General features: G+C 71.3%; 3 protein-coding genes across 3 annotated transcripts in view; 1 reads left to right on the forward strand and 2 right to left on the reverse strand.

Annotated features, from left to right (window-relative positions):
* Window positions 1-2,626: 2,626 nt before the first annotated feature.
* Window positions 2,627-6,307, reverse strand: LOC147415429 (uncharacterized). The gene is made up of 5 exons (XM_086467373.1): window positions 6,290-6,307; window positions 5,476-5,602; window positions 4,583-4,696; window positions 4,131-4,235; window positions 2,627-3,987 (listed from the first exon to the last, which is right to left on the reverse strand). Exons 1-5 carry the CDS (start codon window positions 6,305-6,307, stop codon window positions 2,627-2,629), a joined length of 1,725 nt encoding a protein of 574 aa, XP_086323499.1.
* Window positions 6,308-13,684: 7,377 nt separating this feature from the next.
* On the reverse strand, window positions 13,685-21,172 carry LOC104343570 (uncharacterized; the record flags this gene model as incomplete). The annotated part of the gene is given in 6 exon segments (XM_086467374.1): window positions 13,685-13,875; window positions 14,032-14,314; window positions 19,162-19,372; window positions 19,427-19,679; window positions 19,682-19,845; window positions 19,920-21,172. Coding segments are annotated over 6 exon segments (2,355 nt in total), but the record flags the coding sequence as incomplete, so codon positions are not given.
* Window positions 21,173-21,360: 188 nt separating this feature from the next.
* The window catches only part of LOC147415430 (nitric oxide synthase 3-like), a 5,386-nt gene continuing 5,329 nt past the window's right edge, over window positions 21,361-21,417 (forward strand). The window contains exon 1 of the mRNA XM_086467375.1: window positions 21,361-21,380. Coding sequence (XP_086323501.1) covers window positions 21,361-21,380 — 20 coding nt within the window. The remainder of the gene's footprint in view (window positions 21,381-21,417) is intronic.

Raw genomic sequence — 21,417 nt, forward strand, 5'->3', positions numbered from 1 at the left:
GGGCCCGAAGACCATCGAGTCCCAGCGCTGCCCCAGCACGGCCAAGGGCACCGCTGAGCCCCGTCCCTCAGCCCCACCTCGGCGTGTCTGTTAAACACCCCCGGGGGGGGGACACACGACACTCAGCCCCTGCCCTGAGCAGCCTGTTCCGGGCCTTGACAGCCCTTTCCGTGAGGAAATTCTTCCTAAACCTCTTGAATCCAAGAAAACCCGACAACGCCTCGGTGTTATCCAGCAGGGATTCTTCATTGCGGCACCGGGAGCGCAGGGGGGTGGTTCCTCCATCTGTGCCCCAACGGGTCAGCAAAACCCATCAGTTCACAAAAATCATCCATATTCCTCAGATTTCCTGAGAAGGACCGTCTCATGGGGATGAGTTCCCGGGATTCATCTACGTAGTCCAAGCAGGAGCAGTAAATTTAGGGATAGGGTCTTTTCACCCTCCGGTGGTCGCTCACAGTCTTCCAGTTGAACCCTCCTCCTTCAGCACCAGCCAGGGCCCCTTGTCTGATGCAACCTCTTGTACCAAGTGGTCGGGTAGATGTTCGCTGGGCGTCTCCTGAACGTCTGCCATGTGTAGATGGCTTTGTCCCCTTGATGTCTCCTCGGTGTCAGGCAAGATGTCAGCTGTTTATCAGCTCTGCTCAGCCAAGAGCTAAAACCATCCTTGTGGGGGAAGGAGAACTCAGGGAAAATGCAGTAAAGTTTTTACGTCTCTTAGTCAGGGATTGTCGGGGGTTTCACTCTTTTGATTCAAAATTCGGAGCTTCCAAACCCCCTTGCTTTCTAACACTCCTCACCGAGGTGGGAGGCTGGGAGCGGCTGGGTAAGGATTCCGAGATGAAAACTCAATAACAACAGAGTGTAATTAAGCAGGGTTCTTTGTTGCAGCAGTGGGGATGCTCCACCACGAGTGCTCCAACGGGTTAGCAAAACACACCGGTTCATATACACAAAAATCATCCGTATTCATTAGATTTCCTGAGAAGGGGCAGGCTTATGGTGATGAGTTCCCGGAATTCATCTACATGGTCCAAGCACGCACAGTAGATTTAGGGTTAGGGTCTTTTCATCTTCCGGTGGTTGCTCATAGTCTTCCTCATGCTAGTTGAATCTTCCTTCTGGAGCACCAGCCAGGGCCCCTTTTCTGATGCAACCTCCCCTTGTAACAAGCAGCCGTGCAGATGTTGGATGTTTGCTGGGCATTTCCTTAACGTCTGGCACCTGTAGATAGCTTTGTCTCCTCGGTGTCAGCCAAGATGCGATCTGTTTACCAACTTTGCTCAGCAAATCGCTAAAACCATCCTTGTGGGGGAAGGAGAACTCAGGAAAACAAAGACGCAAGTAAAACTAAACAGATCAGAGCGAGGCCTAAGCCAGGGACTGTCAGAGTTTAGCTCTTTCACTTTCACTCTCCTGGGGCAACTCCAGGACGTTTCCTCTCGTCCCATCGCTTGTTCCTTGGGAGCAGAGACCGACTCCCACCTCGCCACAACCTCCCTTCAGGCAGCTGCAGAGCGATGAGGTCTCCCCTCAGCCTCCTCTTCTCCAGGCTGAACACCCCCAGTTCCCTCAGCCGCTCCTCACAGACCTGCTCTCCAGACCCCTCACCAGCTCCGCTGCCCTTCTCTGGACACGCTCCAGCACCTCCATGTCCTTCTTGCGGTGAGGGGCCCAAACCTGCCCCCACCATTCGAGGGGCGGCCTCACCCGTGCCCAGCACCGGGGCACGATCACCCCCTGCTCCTGCTGGCCAGGCTGTTTCCAACACAAAATATTATTTAAATAAACACATAAACCACTAAATAAATACATAAACTACTGACGTTCACCGCGGTTTTGCTGCACTTGCAGCCAAATCTGGCTTTTCTGACACCACCGGAGTAACCCCGGCCCTGTCAGGGCGCCGCTGCTCTTGCCAGGCTCTCCCCACGCTCCCGGTTCCCCCTTCCCTCGCCCGGGGGGTTCGGCTCCCCCGTGAGCGCCCACCCCCACGGCACCGGCCTCCTGCGCACCGGCGGTTCCTCCTGGCGCCCCCGCGGCTGAACTCGGGGAGCTTCACCCCTGGCCGGGGACCCGGGACCCATCCTGCCGGCAGCCGTCCCGCTCCCGCAATCCCGAGGGGAGGCCGCGCGCCCGGCACGGCCCGTCCCCCCCTGCTGCTGCCAACCCCATCGCAGCCCAACGCCCCCCTCTCCTCCTGCAGCCCAAACCCCCTCTCCGTGCACAGGCCCTCAATGCACCGGGGGGAATCCCGGGGAGCCGGGCACGCCACGTCAGGCAGAGGGAGGCACCGACGGCAGCCGAGCGCCCCCAAGCCCCCGGGTGACCCTCCCGGCCCGCCCGGGGCCGGACAGAGCGGCGGCGACGGCACGGACGAGGATTTCAAGCGCTTTAATAACGAGGGACCCGCGGGGACGGGGCACCGCCCGGCCGGGAGCGGCACCGCCCGGCTGCCCGTCCTGCCACACCGGTCCTTCGTCACCTGCGCCGGTGCTTCCCGGTCCTTCGGCCTCTTCCCCGAAGCCTCCCAGACCGTCCCAGTTTCCCCAGGAGGCGCCACGGGCAGGAACCGGCCTCCATTCGCCCTCCCCGGTGCTGCTCCTCTCTCCTCTCTCCGGTCCCTTCAGCGGGGGTGGCCGTGGGGCAGGTCCTGCCCGTTCCCCCCGGGGGGCGCCGGGGCTGCCACCGCCCGCTGCCGGTCCGCCTTGTGCGGGGAGCAGCCCCCCAGCTCCCAGCCGTGGCACAGGGAGTCCCACACGTGGTCGACGGTCCGCAGCACCATCCGGTACGTGTCCCGCAGCAGCACGTAGTCCGGCCCCGGGCACTGGCGGCTCTCCCCGTCCCGCTCCCCGTCGGGGCTCCGCGCCAGCCGCGCCCGCTGCGCCCTGCGGCGCCGGGGCGTCCCGGGGGCCGTCGCTCCCCTCCGGCGCCAGGCTGGGGGCGCGGCCGCGCGGCCCAAAGGCACCGCGGGGGCACCGAGCGTCGCCCCTCGGGGCCCGCCCGCGCTCCGGGCCTGGGGGGGCGCCGCCTCCTGCCCCGCGGGGGAACAAACTGCCCCACGCGTCCTCACCGGGGGGTCGCCTTCGGCCTCAGCGGGCGGGCCGGGGCGTTCGGAGGCGCCACCGGCGCGAGGGGAGCCCTGAGCCAGCTCCAGCCTGTTGCTGGCGCAGCGCCGGCAGCGCCACACGGTGAGCTTGGCCTTGCGGAGGATCTGGCGGATTTGGTGCTTCCGCTGCGCCAGGCGGTGAAGCACGGCCTCGGCGCCCCCCAGGAGGGGAGCGGTTTGGAGGCCGTCCCGGTCCCGCAGCCACTCCACGCGGCAGTACTCGTGGTCCCGGAGCGCCGTGGCGCCGCCGCCGCCGCAGCCCCGGCAGTAGTTGTGCTCCCGCAGCGGGGGCAGGAGCCAGCCCTGCCGCAGCGCGCAGTAGCAGTGGTCTTTCCAAACCGTCTCCTTCCGCTCCCTGACGGACTCTTCCCCGTCTCCCTGGAGAAACGTCGCTTCTCCCACGGCGCCCGGACCGCTCCGGCTTGGAGACCCCTCCCCAGGCAGGCGCCCCCCAGGAGCTGCCCCTTCGTCCGGCTGTTCCGCCGCGGGGCCAAGCGGGAATCCTCCGCTGCGGGTGACGTTCGCGGTGACCCCGGGTTTATCCCCGGCTGCTTCTTCCTTCCCAGGCCAGGAGACCGTCCGCGCCCGGTCATGGCGTTCCACCGGCCCTTCTCCGCCGGCCGCCTCCGCCGGCACCTCGCTCCCACCCTGGCGCCCCCCGAACTTGCTCAGCAGCCGGCTGGCCCGGAGGCGCCACGGCACACACCGTCCTCCTGCCAAGAGAGCGCCGGGAAGGGGTTGCCTCTTCCTGGCCAGGGCAGCGCAGAGGGGACGGAGGAGGTGCCGACAGCCGGCGAGGAAACCCCGTTCTCCCCAGGTCAGGGGCGGCCTGGGCTCCGCACCCCCAAGCTCGGCCTGGGCGGCGGCAGCGTCAGGCCCTGCCCGGGGCCGCTGCCGGCGCAGGGGTGGGAGAAGCGGCGGCCGCGAGGCCCAGGGGCGGCACAGGCCACTGGGGACAGCGGTGGGGCCGGCACCCACCTCGGCCTGGTGACGAGGAAGGGGGTGGGGCAGCAGGACTCACCTGGGCAGGGGGTCGGCGTCCTCTCCTCCAGCACCCGGCGCCCACCAGCACTGGGCCACCAGCCTGAGGGCGGCTCCTCCAGCCGGCTCCCGGCGCCGCCGCACCCTGCAGCGACACCAGACGGGCGTCCCCTTGGCGGCCACGGGCCCAGAGGAGGGAGCCCCGTCTGCCACCAGCAGCCAGGGAGCCCCAGCCCCGCGCGGAGGGGACGGAGGTTGGGGAGGATTCCAAATCCTCCACCAGCAGCCAGGCCTCGGCAGAGCAGCCCCCGTTCCCCTGGAGGCTGGTGCTGCCCTGGGTGTGCGGAGGGGGGGGCTGAGGGAAACGGGGGAAGGCGTCTCAAAACAGGCGGTGAGGAGGTGGGGATGGACAGGAGGGCGAGGGGGAACCCCGGTGCCACCGCGGCCCGTGGTGGCGAGTGGCCCTGCGGGGGCTGGGTTGTCGCTGCTCACCTGGAGGGGGGCTGTCGGGTCCCTCCCACCTCGCAGGGCTCCGGGACGCGCAGACCCACGGCTCCTCCCCGCGCTCCAGCCGGTACAAAATGTCAGGTTTGGGGCCTGGGTAACCTGCGGGGCGGAGCAGAGCCTGTCGTTCTACCCCAAACCGCAGCAATACACGGCCAACACGAGGAAAGGAAGGTCTTTGGGACGCCCCACGGCCCGAAGAGCCCGAGCAGAAACACCACCGAAACACGGCAAAAAGCAAGAGGGACATCGGAGCGGCCACCCAAGAGCGATTTACTCCCCAGGACGAGGGCAGAGCCCCGATGGGAGCACGGGTACCGACTCCCAGCCCCGCTGACGGGCTTCCCCAGCCAGGGGTGACCTGCTGCTCATCCTGGGGGCAGCTCCTGGGCGCAGAGCATCCTCCCAGCCGCCCGGCTCAGGCCCTGGGGGCAGAGATCCCCGGCCTGTCCTGGTGGCAGCGGGCAAACCCTCTGAAGGGACCTTGCTGGTTCAGGGAATTCCCCTCCCCTGCGCCCTGCCTGGCGTGTCCTGCTCCTGCCCCTGCAGCTCGAGCGCCCCGGGGAGGGGACAGAGTCGTCGGCCCACGGCCAGGACCCCCCGCCAGGTCCCCGCCTGGCCCCTCCGCCCAGGCAGCTCACCCGCAGTTACATTTTGAGAGGTGGCCATGAGCTCCAAGAGACCCAAATCCTGCCTTTTCCCAGCACTGGACTCCCCCAGGACTGGCAGGTGCTCAGAGCAGTCAGCCCTGCCCTGGAGCCACAGTTCCAAACGCACCGGCCACCCCTCAGACGCGGTTCCGATGGAGGCACGTCGGGTGGCAGCCCCCCGCCCTCCCCTGGCCGACATCCCAGCCCGGAGCTGGCGAAACTGCGGGTTACCCAGGGACGTCAGGAGCCCGTAGTTGTCCAGCATGACGCTGCGGTACAGCTCCCTCTGCCCTGCCGCCATGGCGTCCCACTCCGCGCGGCTCAGGTAGACGGCGACGTCCCTGAAGATCACGGGTTCCTGCCACACAGGGATGGCGCCCTCCTTCACACGGGGAGGCCCGCAGCCGCCGCGAGGGGAGGGGGGTTTGGGGTAGGTTTTGCTCCCCAGATGCTGTCCCCACCCGGGGAGAGGCGCCACAGCGGGGGATTCAGCACGCTGACGGTGGCTGCGCGCCCGGAGCGGGAGGGAATCGCGGCTCTTCTCAGCGAGACGCTGCCGGGAGCTCGGGGCTATTTTCAGGGCAGCTGGCGGTGACCCCACACGGGCCATCCTGCCGGAGAGCGGCCATTGGGCCGTCGGGAAGGGGCTCTGGCTTCACTCGGCCATGGAGCAGGGGGATGGCCGGAGGGATCCAATGTCACGGGGTGGGGGGAGCAGCACAGGGGGTTGTTGTGGAGGGGCTGGGGGAGAAACATCATGGAGGGAGGAACGCCATGGGGAGGGGAGGAGGAAGCCATGATGGCGGCTGTTGAGAGGGAGCCGCGGGGCAGGAGGACGCCAGGCCAAGCCGTGATGGCGGCTGCTGAGGGGGAGCGGCGGGGCAGGAGGACGCCAGGCCAAGCCGTGATGGCGGCTGCTGAGGGGGAGCAGCAGGAGCTGCCCCCGAGAGGCGTGAGGGGGGTGGGGGCTGCGCAGAGCCGGGCACCGAGGGGCCCGGTGGCGGGAAGGGCCGCCCGGGACACCCTCACCAGGGCCCGGCCCTACCTGCGTCTGTCCCGCCATGGCGGCCCTGCCCGGGGGGGGCGGTTCCGCTCCCCGTCGAGAGGTTCCCGCTCCCGGCCGGGCCTCAGCGCGGCGCTTCCGGTGCGCCCGCCGGCCGCAGGCTCCGCGCCGGAAGTAGGCCGCGTGACGTCGCGCCCCACCAGCGGCCGCGCGCTGTCCCCGCAGCCATCTTCTCCCGCCGCCGTCGCTCCCCGTCACGCGCTTCCGGCCGGAGCCCCGCCTCTCCCGGAAGCGGCCGCGGGACAACCGGAAGTATGGCGGCGCGGCACGGCACGTGACCCGGGGTTCCGTTTCCGGGGCGGGAATGAGCGCGGTTCGTGTCCGCGCCGCCATTTTGAGCGTCGCCTCCGCTCGCCGCAGGGCGCGATCGGCAGCGGCGCCGCCGTTGGCCCGGCCCGTCGGGGCGGCGCTGGCGTGGGGCGGCTGCCGGTGCGGCCTCCTTGGCAGCGCTGTTGTATGCTAATGAGCGCTAATGAGCGCTAATGAGCTCTTGGTGGGGAGCGCCGCCGAGCCGGGCGGGAAGGCGGATGTGCCGGGGGCGGGAGGCTCTGCCGGGGGTCCGGAGCAATGGGCCGAGGCCGAGGCTGCGCGGTTCCACCGGGCCCTGGGGTCCCAGCGGCCCCCCGCCGCGCTGCGGGCTGGGGAGGAGCGGCTGGAAAGGGGCCCGGCGGGAAAGGCCCTGGGGGGGCTGGTCGGCAGCCGGCGGGATGTGAGTGAAAGAGCTGAACCCCGACAGTCCCTGACTAAGGCCTCACCGTGGTGCATGAAAGCTTTCCTCGCCTATTTTTGTTGAGTTTCGCTCGTGTCTTTGTTCTCCTGAGTTCTCCTTCCCCCACAAGGATGGTTTTAGCTCTTGGCTGAGCAGAGCTGATAAATAGATCACATCTTGCCTGACATCAAGGAGACAAAGCTCCAGATATCAAGGAGCCATCGAGGAGCCATTAAGGAGACATCAAGGAACATCAAAGAGACAAAGCCATCTACAAGTGCCAGACGTTAAGGGGACAAAGCTGCAGACATCAAGGAGACATCAAGGAGACATCAAGGAGACAAAGCTCCAGGTATCAAGGAAACATTAAGGATAGGCCCAGCGAACATCTACCCGACCACTTGGTACAAGAGGTTGCATCAGACAAGGGGCCCTGGCTGGTGCTGAAGAAGGAGGGTTCAACTGGAAGACTGTGAGCGACCACCGGAGGGTGAAAAGACCCTATCCCTAAATTTACTGCTCCTGCTTGGACTACATAGATGAATTCTGGGAGCTCATCCCCATGAGACGGCCCTTCTCAGGAAATCTGATGAATATGGATGATTTCTGTGGGTATGAACTGATGGGTTCTGCTGACCCGTTGGGGCGCTCCTGGTGGAGCATCCCCAGCGCTGCCATGAAGGATGCCCGCTGGATAACCCCCGGTGGTACCGAGTTGTCACCTGGGAACCCTCCCCCAGCCGCTCCCAGCCTCCCACCTCGGTGAGCAGCGTTAGACAGCGAGGGGGTTGGGAAGCTCCGCATTTTGTATCATGAGCCGGCAGCGTGCCCGGGTGGTCAAGAAGGCCGACAGCCTCCTGCCCTCTACCAGCCCCGGCGTGGCCAGCAGGAGCAGGCGTTGGCCCGGAGAGCGGGCTCTTCCCCGGCGTGTGCAGCCCGCAGCGTGCAGGGCCGAGGCGTTCCCGTTATCCCAGGTTTGGGCAGCGCTGGGGGGGTCCCGCAGCTGCGTGGCTCTGAGTGGGACCCGCAGCCTGTTTGTGGTGCGCCCGCGCAGGAAACCCCCCGAGTGTGGCCGGTGCTTGCTGTGCCCGTCCGCTCGCGGTCGTGGCACTCTGGTGACTGACGGCGCTGCTCGGACCGGGGCGGCCAGTGGCAGGCAGGGGGTTCGGTGGAGTCGGCGGCCATGATCTCCCCCTGCCGCGTTCGCCTTTGGTCACGGCCCGCTCGGTGGCCTCGGGACGGTTCCTTCGCTGTGGCCTCGAAGTGCCAAATGGAGGCGCCGGCGCCGAAGGGGTTTGCTGCCATCAGACAGGGGAACTTTATCGTTCGCCCGTGAAGCGGCAGGGAAAGAGGGGAAAAGGAAAGGGGAAAGTGAAGTGAAGAGAGGGCAGAGATGGATCGCTGCCGCCGCTGTCATGAAGAACGGCTAACGAGCCTTCAGCTAACGAGCCCTCAGCAAAGCGCTGCCGCCCGGCCTGCAGAGCCAGGGAGGAGGCCAGTTCGCACCAGCCCGTGTGCACAGGTCCCTTGTGACTGACCCACGCTGTAAGGGTGAGAGCGAAGCAGAGCCCGCCAGGAGGGTTGGTGAGGGACACCCGGTGAGGGACACCCGGTGAGGGACACCTGGTGAAGGACACCCGGTGAGGGACACCCGGTGGGATCCTCCCGTCCGACCGTGGGGCTCGAGGAACACCAAGGCCTGAGCAGGAGAGACAGGGAGGGCAGCAGGAGCTGGTTCTGTGAGCTGGGAAAGGCCCAGGACGGTGCAGGGCAGGCGCCACGGGAGAAGTTCAAGAGCTCAGCCATGAGGAAGACTCGGACCTTCATCCCCAACGACCACCAGGGACCCCCGATGGGGGCGTAACTTGGGTGGACTGAGGGGGGACTATGGGAGGAACTTATGTTAATGAATTCCTGGAGATAATTAGCATAATCCGACCTTTTCTCAGAAATGTAGCGAATAAAGATGGAAGCTGGAAACATCAGGCCAGAACCCGAACGCTTGGGCGAACGCTTGGGCGTGCGGGGGCAGAAGGAGCCACCCCTGGTGCTGCCCGGCGCCGCGATGAGGAATCCCTGCTGGATAACACCGAGGTGTCACGGAGTTTTCTGCGATTCACCGCAGGTCCAAGGCATCCCTGTAGTCCCAGGTCCAGGCAGCATCCTGCTGGTCCTAACCATCGTCGTGACCCTTGGGGGGGGGGGGGGGAAGCTCCCACAGTTCGGGTGCTGAGGAGCCGTCGTTTATGCCCAGTAACACCCCGTGCTCCTCCTGTGCATCTCCGCCTCTTCTGGGCTCCATCGGTGCTGATCATCTTCCATGGCAGCAGTTACGCGGCCCACCCGGTCAGCTGGGGCTTGTCCCCGACCAGAGAAGGGCCCAGCGCTCTCCGTGCCGTGCAGCTCTCCCTCCCGGGGTGTTGGTACCACGTTCCATCCCCAGGATCAGCAGCCGTGTCTCGGGCAGGCCGCTGCAGCCCCCTGTCAAGATGTCAGCCTGACTTTTGGGGCACCTTCTCGTCCATATCCCTGAGGACCAGGTTGAGACCGTGCTGTCGTCGGACTCTTCCACCCCGCCCCAGGTACCGCAGGTTGTGTTGACCTCGTGCTTCCTTGACGGTCGCCCATCTCTGGGGCCTTCTGGGGCGGGACGGTCCCTTTCCACCCGCCTTTCAGAGCCCGCCGGGACGCAGTCGGTGGCGCGGCGCCGTCGTTCCCACAAAGAAGCCGGGCTCACGCGGCGAAGCTGAGGATGAGCGATCCCCCCTTCAGCAGCGTCACCGCAGCCGAGGCTGCCACCGCCGTCTGGTTCACCTCCGCCTGCGCAGGGCAGGGATCGGGCCCCTGCACCCGCCACTGGGGAGGCCGCCCCTCGAACGCTGGGTGCAGGTTTGGGCCCCTCGCTGCGCGAAGGGCACTGAGGTGCTGGAGCGGGTCCGGAGGAGGGCACGGAGCTGGTGAGGGGTCTGGAGCGCAGGTCCGATGGGGAGCGGTGGCGATTGTGCCCTGAGGGGCCCCGCGGAGGGGGCTGAGGGGGCGCAGGTGGAACGAAGAGGGTGCGGCCAGTGACCGCCGCCCCCTGGCGCCGGGGACGGAGCTCGGCCCTGCGGGGGTTGCGTGTCCGTAGCGGGGTGGGTGCCACGGGCTGAGGCTGGGCCGGCCACTGACGGGTGACAGACGCTCTCCATGAACCCCTGTCCCCTCCCAGAAGGGGGAGGGAGAGAGAACAGGGGAGAGGCTTTGCGGTTTGGGAAAGGAAACTAAACCAGCTGGAACGAAACAGCAACAGGAAAAGAAAAGGGAATAAGAATGGAATAATGGGATATGTACAAATCCGTACAAAACCAGTGCAAAACTGATATGGAACCCACCTCCCCCCCCCCCCCCCCCCCCCCCGATGACGACACGTCCCCACCACGCGGCAGGGCGGCGCTGGGCAGCCCCAGGCTCGGCAGCAGATGGAGCCGGGTGCAGGAGCTGGGCTCAGGCACGGCTCGGGGTGAGAGCCACAACAGCCAGAGCCCTCCGCAGGCGTCGGCACCGACGGAGAGAGCTCGACCCTCGTGACCCCTCAGCCTGCACCGAACGTGACGTGCGCCGGCGGCTGCGTGAGGGCAGGCAGCGGGCGAGGAGAACCGCTGCCGTAACACTGGCGAGGGCGGCAGGGGCAGGGCCCGGCAGCCACGAGGGACGGGGCAGGGACGGGAGGCGCTGGGCTGCGGCTGTGCCGGGACGGCGACCATGCTGCCCAGGGTTGTGGGGCAGAGACAGCCGTAGGGCACCGGGACGTGCCGCAAGGGAAGCCGCCTGCCCGCCGCAGCCCACGTGCCGACAGCAGAGCTTTGGCCACGCTCCTGCAGCAAATGCCCCGTGCCGGCCATGGGAGCTGCGCCGGGAACCCTCTCCGGCACGTTATCCTTGAAACGCCAGCGCCGAGCGGCGCTCCGGCAGCGCCGAGCACCAGGAGGATTTCCTGGGGGCTCAGGGCCAGCAGCACCTGGGGCGGGGTGCTCGGGGGCCGGCAGGGATGGCTGAGCCGGCGGCACAGCCCCGGCTCACCGCACCAGCCAGCGCGCCCGGCCCGAGCCCCTGGAGTGGTCCCCGAGCTGGTGTACGGCTCGCGGCGGGGTTCCCGGCTTCCGGCCACCGCTCGTCCCGGTTACGTCCCGGAGGTTTTCGTGGTTACGTCTCGGGGGTGCAGCACACGCTCCGCTGGTCCCCGGCACAGGATCCGGCCGAGCCCTGCGGCAGCCGCTGAGCCAGGCAAGGAGGAGCTGGGAGAGGCGCCCGCGGGGGCTCGCTGGGGAGGGGAGCCGGGGTCTGGCTTCGCCAGCAGCGCCGTGGGGCCCTCGGCAGCCGGAGAGCGCGAGCAGCGGGCGGGAGGCGGGAGCGAACCGCGCTGCGGCCGGCCCGAGGCTCAACGCCCGCTCACGAGGGGGAAGACCCCCGCGGCGTGCCGGAGGGGAAGGGGCCGCGTGGAGCCGTGGCCTGCGGCTCGCCGGCAGCCGGCGGCGCGAGGCTGGTCACGCTGGTGCCCGAGCAGCTCCGTCCTTGGCAAAGCGTGGCCTTGGTGCGGCCCCCGCCGCCGCGCCGGGCCTGGAGCCTTGGCTCAGACGTGGTTCCCAGCTTGACGGCGCGTCGGGGGCCACAAACACGGAACAAAACTCGGGGGTTTGCGCTCAATGCGTGTTCCCGGGGCTGCGTTTGCCCCCCAGGAGACCCCGGCTGGCTCCGAGCACCGGCGGGAGGGCCGGGCCGGCTCTGTGCCCCCAGCCCGGGCGCCCCGTGGCCCACGGGCTCCCAGCGAGGCGGAGACGGGGATTTTCCAGCTTTAATTCATGTATCGATACACAGGGAAGGACCGGCAGTTCCACACAGCAGCGGCAAAGGGAGCGGCGGGGGGACGGGGCAGCGCGGGGGGTCCCTGTGCAGGCGCCGCACGGGGCTTCGCTTCTCCCCCGAGGGTGCCGGCGCCGAGGGGAAGCTCGCGGGCGGCGCGGCACCGGCCAGCGCCGAGACGGGCCTGCGCGGAGCGACACGTCTGGGGGAAAAACCCATCCCTGGCTTTGGGAAACGCATCTCTGCTGCTCCGGCTTGGCGTCACCCCGAGGGAGCCTCCTGCCGGGGACGGGCACGGCGCGGGGGGAGGCCGAGGTGTCGCCACGTGCCACGTGTCCCCTCCCCGTGGGGACGCCCACCCCGGACGCTTGTCCTGGAGCCCGCGGCCGGCCCAGGGCGTCCCACGAGGGCGCGGGGCGGTTCTGCGGGAGGAAGCCCCAGCCCAGCTCCCTCAGGACTCGGCAGCGACCGGGACATCGCCGTCACCGGGAGCCAGGGCCATGCCATGCACCGGTGCCCTCCTGCAGGCGCCGCACGTGCCAGCGCGGCAGAGAAGGGCGGTTTTCCCGTCCCGGCTGTGGCTCACCTGTCCCAGCCGGGCTGCGCTGGCTCTGCCGCCGTTCGGTGCCGGCCCGTCTCCGGAGCGGAGCCTTCCCACCCGCCGGGTGCTCGTGGTCCTCCCCAGCCGTGCCCCTCCTGGCCAGGGGCTCCCGCGGGTCCTCCTTCGGCTCCTCACCGCCGGCGCCACGTCGGGCCCTCCGCGCCGCCGGGGCCGGGGGTCTCTGCCTCGCCGCGGTGGGGTGCAGCCCCCCGCCTCGCCGCAGTCCCTCCTCCGGGCTGGAGCTGCCGCCGGGGGGGAAGCAGTCCCCACCCTCGAGCTTTGTGGTTTATTTTGGTTTTTATTTCGAGTGATCCCCGTTGGCGGTGGGGGCTCCCCGCTGCCCCCTCCTCTTGGCGCCCCTCTCCCCGGCAGCGTGGCTCCTTCCCGGCGAAACGCGGCGTGTGGCCGGCGGCGGCTGAGCTCCGTCATTCCCTAGGCGAGCAAGCACAGCAGAGGTTACCCCGCGCCAGCCAGCCGGCACATCGGCCGTGCCGCGTGGCGAGCGGGTTCACCGCGCCAGGCCGCCACCACGCCAGCCAGGGCAGGGCAGGGGGAGGCGTGGGGATGCCCTGGGGAAACCTCCCTCCTCCTCCTCCTCCTCCTCCTCCTCCTCCTCGGTCTCTTGCCCTGGCCTGGGGGGTTCAAGCCGTGGCATGAGGCTGCGCCACCGCGGTGCGGGGCGAAGGGGGGGAAGGGCTCCCCGGGAACCACGCGGCTGCACGAGGCTCTTCCTGGTGTGGGGGGCGGGAGGGCCCGAGGCTCCCGGTGCTCCCGGCGCTGGCGGGACCGGCCTCGTGACCGTCAGGAGAAAAACGCCAGCAGAAGGACGAGGGGCAGGAAGGAAGCGGGCGAGGAGCACGGCCCGGGGGGTTCCCAGGCCCGGCCGGGGCTGCGGGCGCCCCGTCGTGCCGGGCATGGCCGTGTGCCCCGAGCAGGCGTGCCGGCGGCTCCCTGCGCCACGCCGACGGGGCTGTCCCGTGCCCCAAAACCCCGGCGAAGCGCCTAGTGACCCCCAACTCCCCCGGGACAGAATCCCCCGTTGCAGGAGGAGGCGTGAGCGGGGCGCCGGGGGCTCCTGCAGCACCGTGGGGGGAGCTGGCTGGGGGGGCTGCAGGGGGCGAGCCCCGGCGGGGCAGCCCCCAAGGCAGGGGTCCGGCGCGGGCAGCACCGGGAGCTGCGGCTGGAGGGAGGGCGGCGCGGGCCGGGGGTGCCGAGGTGGGGCGGGAGCTCACGTGAGGGCGGCCTCGGCGCCGTGGGCGCGCTGGTGCGCGGTGAGGTTGACCTTCTGGGCAAAGCTCTCGCCGCACTGGGCGCAGGCGAAGGGCGCCTCGCCGGCGTGGGTGCGCCGGTGGATCTTCAGGGAGCCCTTTTGGCCGAAGGTCTTGCCGCAGTCGGGGCAGGCGAAGGGCTGCTCGCCGCCGCCGTGGCGGCGCTGGTGCGTGGCCAAGCTGCTCCGGCAGCTGAAGCCCTTCCCGCAGCGGGAGCAGGCGAAGGGGCCGCCGGCTGCCTCATGCGGCTCCGGCGAGCGGCTGCCGCCCGGCTGGACCTCGGCGGCGGTGCCGGGCCGGTCCTCGGGGTGGGTGCGTTGGTGGTTGAGGAGGAAGCGCTGCTCGCGGAAGCGCTTCCCGCAGCGCTGGCAGGAGAAGGGCTTCTCGCCGCTGTGGATGCGCTGGTGGGTGAGGAGGTTCTGCTTGAGGCTGAAGCTCTTCTGGCAAACGCCGCACTGGTAGGGGCGCTCCCCGGTGTGGATGCGCTGGTGGATGATGAGGTTGTGCTTGAGGCTGAAGGCTTTGCCGCACTCGGCGCAGATGAAGGCGCGTTCCCCGGCGTGGTGCTTCTGGTGCCGGGCGAGGCTGGGCTGCTGGCCGAAGCACTCGCCGCACAGGATGCACTTGAACTCCTTCCCGGCCTCCTCCTCCGCCTGGCTGTGGATCACCAGCGCCTTCTCGTCCCCCAGCCCCTCCTCGCCGCCCGGCAAGCCGAAGGGGCTCTCGCCGGCGGGCGAAGCCAGGTCCGTCATGGGCGCCCGCCGCCGGGCTCCCGGCGCCCGCCTGCCTGGGGAGCGTAGACAGGGAGAGGCTGCAGCTCCCGGCACCGGCACCGCCGGGAACTGGTCGGACCGGGGTGTGCCGGGACCGCCAGCACCCACCGACCCCCTCGGGTGCTCCCACCCGCCGTGTCCGTCCCCCCGGCTGCGGCACCGGGGTCACCCGGGTACGGGGGTCGTGGCAGCCCCACGCGAGGAGGAAGGTGCCGGGGCGCGGCCGCCACCGGAGCGGCAACGGGGGCGCGGGGCTGGGGGGCGGGGGGGGGGGGCCGGGCCCAGGATGGGGGGGGGGGTGGGCAGGGCACCCCCAAAAGCAGCGCTGGGAGGGAGCCGGGCTGCGCCGCAGTGCACTGAGCCGAGCCGAGCCGAGCTCAGGCGGGCTGGGCCGGGCCGGGCTGAGCCGCACCGGGCCGAGCCGAGACGGACCGGGCCGAGCCGCACCGGGCCGAGCCGAGCCGGACCGGGCCGGGCCCGGCTGAGCCGAGCCGAACAGGGCCGAGCCGAGCCGAGCCGAGCCGAGCCGAGCCGGGCCGATCAGGGCCGAGCCGAGCCGAGCCGAGCCGCGCCGGGCCGAGCCGACCAGGGCCGAGCCGAGCCGAGCCCGGCCGGGCCGAGCCGAACAGGGCCGAGCCGAGCCGAGCCGGGCCCGGCCGGGCCCAGCCGCGCCCCCTCACCTGCCCCGGCCCGGCCCGGCCCGACGCGCTGGTCCCGGCCCCGCTCTCGGTCTCCCCCGGCGCATCCCGACCGGGGGGGGGGGGGGTGGGGGGGCCGGGCCGGAGCCGCCGCGGGGCCGCACCGGGGTGTCCCCCCGTCCCCGTCCCCGCTCCCCTCCCGTCCCCCCTCCCGTCCCCCGCCGCTCCCCCCCGTCCCCCCCCGGCGCTGACCTGCCCGAGCCGCCGCCGCCGCGTCCCGCCGGCCCCGCCCGGCGCCTCCCGCCCCGCTGACGCACCGGCGCCCGCCCGCGCCCGTCACCCCGGCCTTGCGGCGGCTCCGCCCGGCGGGCGGCGGGGCCGGGCCCGGCGGCACCACCCCCGGGCTGGGGACCCCCCGCCCCCCCCGCGCCCCCCCCCCCCCCCCCCCCCCCGCCAAGGATGCTCACCCCAACCCCCGGCAGCGTCACCCCCCGCCCCCCCCCCGGGCCGGGATCTGGCCCGAATCGCCCCAAAACCGGAGGAACCGGCCCGGCTGCCCCAGCGGGAGTGGCGGCTCCGGTTGGACGGGGAGGAACGGGAACAACCGTAAGCCCCCCGGACCCGCCCCCCCCCCCCCCCCCGGTGTCCCCAGCCCACGTGCCGGGCCGGCGGCACGCGGTGCCCACGGTGTGCCGAGCACGCGGCTCCGAGCCGGCGGGGCGTTCCGGCAGGCGGCGAGGCCGCCGAGCGCCCGCACCGCGGTTCGGCGACGTTCGCCCGGCGAGGAGCCCCCCTGGGGGCCACCGGCCCCCGAGCTGCCCCTGCTGAGCCGCAGGGCTGGCTGTGACCGCGGTGGGTGCCGCGGCGCAGACCCCACCACGCGATGCCCGGCACGGCACCGGGGCTGCCGTGGGGAAAGGAGCGGCCGAGGCCGAGGTCGGGCACCGGGGGCTGTGCAGCACCCGGCGCGGGGATGGCGCTGGTCCTCAGCCCCCCGCCGCAGCCGGGGATGCGGCATTTCTGCCCGCCGGGGTCCCACGGCACCCCCAGGCACCGCAGCGGGGCAGCCGGCACTGCCGGGAGCTCGTGTGTGCCATGAGCGCCTCCAGGCCGTAACCAGCCCCCGCGCTGCGCCGACCTCAGCATCCTGGAGAGGTTTGGCGGCCGCAGAGGTTGCTGGAGGGTGCCGGGCCCGGCACGGGCAGCGTGGCACGGCCAGGTGGGCAGGCGGCAGCTTGCCGGTGCTCAGCTGGGACGCCGTCGGCAGAGGTTGCCATCGCTCCGTTGCCCGGACTTGCCGGGACAGGGCTGGGCGATGCCAAAACACCGGCCCCCATCCACGCCTGCCTTCCCAGAGCCTGTGCCGACGCCAGGAGCTGGCTGGTGGGGCTGCCCGGGGGCAGCGGGGACGGGCCCCCTCCCCAAAGGGCCCGTGACCAGGAGCGCAGAGCCGGCCCGGGGCGACGTGGCAGGGCTGGGGGGGACAGCGGGGACAGGAGCTGGTGGCGCTGCCGGTCTGGTGATGGTGGTGGAGCCGGGGGCTGGGACAGGGGACACCCGTCCTAAGCAGGGGGGTGGCTCCGTGGCCCCCCGACCCCAGCTGTGGGGCGGAAGGCCCGTGCCCACCGCGGCCGGGATGAAGGACCGGCGTGGGCAGCTGGCCGGCACCGCGGCTCCTCCGGGACGGCGTCCGCGGCGCCCTGCAGTGCCGTCCCTGCCGCCCCCCCTCTCTGTGGGAGCCCCGGGGCCGCAGCCGGCCCTGGCACACGGCACACGTGCCAACCCGCAGCGCGGTGCCGGCCGTGCCAACCCGCCAGTGCCGGGATGCCGCCGGGACGGAGGCGCGTGGCCCAGGGATGCGGCTGGAGCCCGGCAGAGCTGGAGCCCGAGCCGGCACCTCGCCGGCCTCACCCGAGCCGGAGCTCAGGCCTGGATTCGAGCTCGGGGCAGAGCCCACCGCCCCAGCCCCCCCGGCTGTGCCCACCCCACGGCGCGGCCCCGGCGCTTCGCGGCACAGAGGAGCCCGCAGCCTGCTGTGAGAAAGCTTTTATTTTAAATAACCTCAAAAAATAGAATTGCAAGGACCTGAAATGCGGCAGCAGCGGTGGGGAGGGGAGGGGGGGGGGGGCGCGACTACCCCGGGGGGGTGTGGGGGGGAAGCGGGCGAGGGGTGACGAGGGACCCCTCTGCCAGGCAGCTCCCGCCCGGGTGCTCCGTTGGCTCAGGCTGGAGCTCGCCGTCACCGTCCCGGCGTCCCCTCGGCTGCCGCCCCGGCCGGTGACGAAGCCTCTCCTTGCGCTGCCCCCCTTGGGGACACGGCTGGGCGCTGGCGGCACGGCGCTGGGCTCCAGTAACACCATCCCCCGTGCCCGGGGACGGTCTTGGCCCAGCGGTGGCAGGGCCGAGCCCAGGGACACGCGGCTCCCTCGCCGCGGCACGCCGGGACGCGGCCGGTGAGTCGCTTCCCCTCTCGGCTGAGGCTCCGGCGCGGGAACAGCTTCCAGGCGCCCGGTGCCGGTTTCTGGCGCTCTGCCCCTGCATCCCCTCGCGAACGCCCCCCAACGCGGCTCTCCCCACCTCCGCCTCCCGGCGCCACGGGCTCCGCCGCGCCGGTGGGGAGGCGCGGGCAGACGCCACCAGCACAAGCGAGGGCTGCGGCTGCGGTCAGCGGTGAACGGTGCGGCGTGGCGGGGCGAGCGGCCGCCCAGGCAGGTTATCCACAGAGCAAGCAGAGAAGCACAAGCTACACCCCCCCTCCCCCCCATCCCACCCCCCTTGTCCCCCTGAACCTCCTCCGGGTCCCTTCTGCAGCGGAGGGGACCCCAACTCCGGGCCGGTTTTCCCGGCCGTTTCCCATTTTCCCGGTGCTCGCCCAGCCCCTGCGGGAAGCCTCGGCCGGGGAGCACGGGCAGGAGGTCACGCCGTGGCGAGAAGGGCCCCGGCGGCTCCCCCGGCTGCTCCCCGTCCCAAATGAGTCCTTGGGGAACAACCCCCAGTCCCGAAGAGGACGGAGGGCGCCGGGAGGAGCTCTGGACCCACGGGAGGAGCTCTGGACCCACGGGGGCCCCTCTCTGCCCCACGGCCGTCCCCGGGTCTACGCTCCCGAGGCCGGAGCAGGCGGAGGCCGAACGCCGAGCTCTCCCCACGGTCCATGCGGCCCCGGCGGGAGCAAACGCCGCGGCTGCGGGTCCCGCGGCGGCTCCTCGGCTCCGTCCCTCCGCGGGGTGTCGCGGCGTGGCCGAGCCCCCCTCCTGCTTCGCCCCGGCCGATCCTCCGGGCCGCCTCGTGCTCCCCCGAGAGCCGCCGCCGCCGCCGCGCTCCTCCCGAGTCCCCGCCGCCACGAGCCCCGGCTTTGCCGCAGCACCGTCCCCCCAGAGCTCCGGCGTCCTTTGGTGCGGGAGCGGCGAGGGCGGGTGGTGCCCGCGGGCCGGGGGCAGCGTCACAAGCAGCTGGGGCAGGGCGAGGGCTTCTCGTCGCCGCGGGCTCCCTCGGGCGCTCGCAGGGCTCGTTTCTCCTCGAAGCTCCGGCCCGCAGCCGCCGCCGTACTTGCCCCAGAGCTCGGCGCGGCAGTCGGGCGGCGGCTTGGCGAGCAGCTGCCGCTGGCTCACGCAGTCGGCGCAGCAGCACGGCGGCGGCAGGCTCGGCGCCTTCGGGCTCAGGCCTTCGCCGCCCTCGGCGCACTTGCAGGGGCACGGCCCCGCGGGCCCCTCCTGCGGCGGGGGGGGCGCGGGCCCGAGGTGGGGGTGGGGGTCGTCCTGCATCAGCTGCAGGAGGATGTCGGCGGCGCCGGAGGGGCTCTCCGCTCGGTCGGGGGGCTGCGGCGCCGGCCGGAGCTCCTCGCGCGCCAGGGCCGGGTGAGCGGCCCCGCGGGAGCAGGGGGGCAGCAGCATGGCGGGGGGCTCGGCGCCCTTCCCCAGGGGAGCGCCGCTGCCGTCCGGCTCTTCCCGGTGCGCCGGGCAGGCGCCCTGGCAGCAGGAGGGCGGGAGGCCGCCGGCGTGCGTCCTGCGGTGCCGGAGGGAGGTGAGCCTTCTGGCTGAAGCCCTTGCCGCACTCGGCGCAGCGGAAGGGCCGCTCGCCGGTGTGGGTGCGCTGGTGCACGGCCAGGTTGACCTTCTGGCGGAACCGCTTGCCGCACTCGGCGCAGGCGTGCGGGCGCTCGCCGGCGTGGCCCTGCCGGTGCAGCTGCAGCTCCCCGTGCTCCTCGAAGGTCTCCCCGCAGAGCGAGCAGGGGTAGGGGCTGCCGGCGAGGGGCAGCAAGGGCCGGGGGCCGGGCCCGGCTCGCCGGGGGGGCCGCTCGGCGGCGTGGACGCGCTGGTGGACGCGCAGGGAGAGTTTGCTCTTGAAGCGCTTGGGGCACTCGAGGCAGGGGAAGGGCTGGCGGCCCGTGTGGGTCTTCTGGTGGGCGATGAGGTTGGGCTTCTGGGCGAAGCGCTTGCCGCACTGGGCGCAGGCGAAGGGGCGCTCGCCGGTGTGGGTGCGGTAGTGGGTGACCAGGTTGCCCTTCTGGTTGAAGCGGCGGCCGCAGACGCCGCAGGTGAAGGGCGCTCGCCGGTGTGGATGCGCTGGTGGGTCACCAGGTTGGTCTTGAGGCTGAACCTCTTGCCGCAGACGTCGCAGCGGTAGGGACCGCGGCCCCGGTGGTTCTGCCGGTGCTTGAGCAGCCGCTCGTACTGGGCGAAGCTCCTCCCGCACTCGGGGCAGACCCAGGCCCTCCCCTCCGCCACCTCTCCGGGGGGGCTTTGGGGGAGAGCTCGTCGCCGGAGCTCTTGTCGTGCTCGGGGCACGGGTAGGCCTTCTGCCCGCCGTGCGTCTTCTGGTGCGCCACGAGGGAGAGCCAGAGGCCGAAGCTGTTGCCGCACTGGTTGCAGATGAAGGGCTTCTCCGCCCCGGGGGGGGGCCGGGGGGTCGCGTCCCCCAGGCCGGGCTGCACCCCGAGGTGCCCCAGGAGGTGGGGGCCGTGGGCGAAGGCGGCGGCGGCGGCGGCGGCGGCGCAGCCCCCGGGCGCCTCGGCGGCGGGGCCGTGCTGCGGGCGCAGGAGGGCGGCCTTGGGGCAGAAGCCCTCGCCGCACTGGGCGCAGGGGAAGGCCGGCTCGCCCAGCGGCGCCTGCGGCGGCGGCAGCAGCGGCTCCTTGGCGGCGAAGCTCTTCTCGGCGCACGGGTACAGCTCCTGGCCCTCGGGGAGCTTCTGGCCGGGCAGCGGCGGCAGGGGGCTGAAGGGGCCCTCCTGCTCGGGACCGCCGGGCTGGAGCAGGGCGGGGGCGGCGCCGTAGGGCAGGCCGGGGGCCAGGCCGCGGCCCGGGCAGCGCCGCTGGCGCGGGGCGTGCGTCTTCTGGTGGGCTTTGAGGGAGACCTTGTCCTTGAAGCACTTCTGGCACTGCCCGCAGGGGTAGGGCCGCAGGTCCGTGTGGGTGCTCTGGTGCGTCACCAGGTTGGTCTTCTGGGTGAAGCGCTTGCCGCACTGGGTGCAGGCGAAGGGGCGCTCGCCGGTGTGCACCCGGTAGTGGGTCACCAGGTTGGTCTTCTGGTTGAAGCTCCGGCCGCAGAGGAAGCAGGTGAAGGGGCGCTCGCCGGTGTGGATGCGGCGGTGGGTGATGAGGTTGGGCTTCTGCCGGAAGCTCTTGCCGCACTCGGGGCAGACGAAGGGGGTGTCCTCCTGGTAACTGCGCGGCTGCGACCGCAGCTTGGCCTTGCCGGCACCGCCGCCGTCCTCCTGCTCGCCCCCCGCCAGCGCCTTCTCGCCGGCGGCGTGGATGCGCTGGTGCGCCAGCAGGTTGGCCTTCTGGCTGAAGCTCTTGCCGCACTGGGCGCAGGGGAAGGGGCGCTCGCCGGTGTGCACCCGGCGGTGGGTCAGCAGGTTGGGCCGCTGGCTGAAGCTCTTGCCGCAGTCGCCGCACCGGTAGGGCTTCTCGCCGGTGTGGATCCGCTCGTGCGTGATGAGGCTCTGCTTCTGGCGGAAGCCTTTCCCGCACTGGGCGCAGCGGAAAGGGCCGGCGCCGAGCTGCGGCACCCAGCAGGCCACCCGCGGCGAGAGCGGGCCCAGCCCGGCGGCGCCGTCCCTCTCCGCGCCCGCCCGCTCGGGCGCCCGCTGCCCGCCGTGGAACCAGCGGCCGGAGCTGCCGGCGGCGGCGCCGGCGGCGCTGGGGGATAGAGCTCCAGGGAGCCGGCGGATCCCCCGGGCTTCTCCTCGGGCTGCTCCACCTTGTTCACCCGCCCGGGCTCCACTGGATGTCGGAAAGATTCAAGACGTTAATTCCAGAGTCGCTCACGGCTCTCCAGCGGGGA

Source organism: Leptosomus discolor, chromosome 6 (assembly GCF_034619465.1).
Source record: "Leptosomus discolor isolate bLepDis1 chromosome 6, bLepDis1.hap2, whole genome shotgun sequence".
NCBI lineage: Eukaryota > Metazoa > Chordata > Aves > Leptosomiformes > Leptosomidae > Leptosomus > Leptosomus discolor.

What these genes read in the sequence shown, in the direction of transcription:
- LOC147415429 (XM_086467373.1), bottom strand. An exon ending in CGGGCTCCTGACGTCCCTGG is followed by an intron (nt 4,697 to 5,475) that starts GTAACCCGCAGT and finishes TCCGCCCCGCAG; the next exon opens with GTTACCCAGGCCCCAAACCT. An exon ending in GACGCCGACCCCCTGCCCAG is followed by an intron (nt 3,988 to 4,130) that starts GTGAGTCCTGCT and finishes GGCCCCGGGCAG; the next exon opens with GGCCTGACGCTGCCGCCGCC.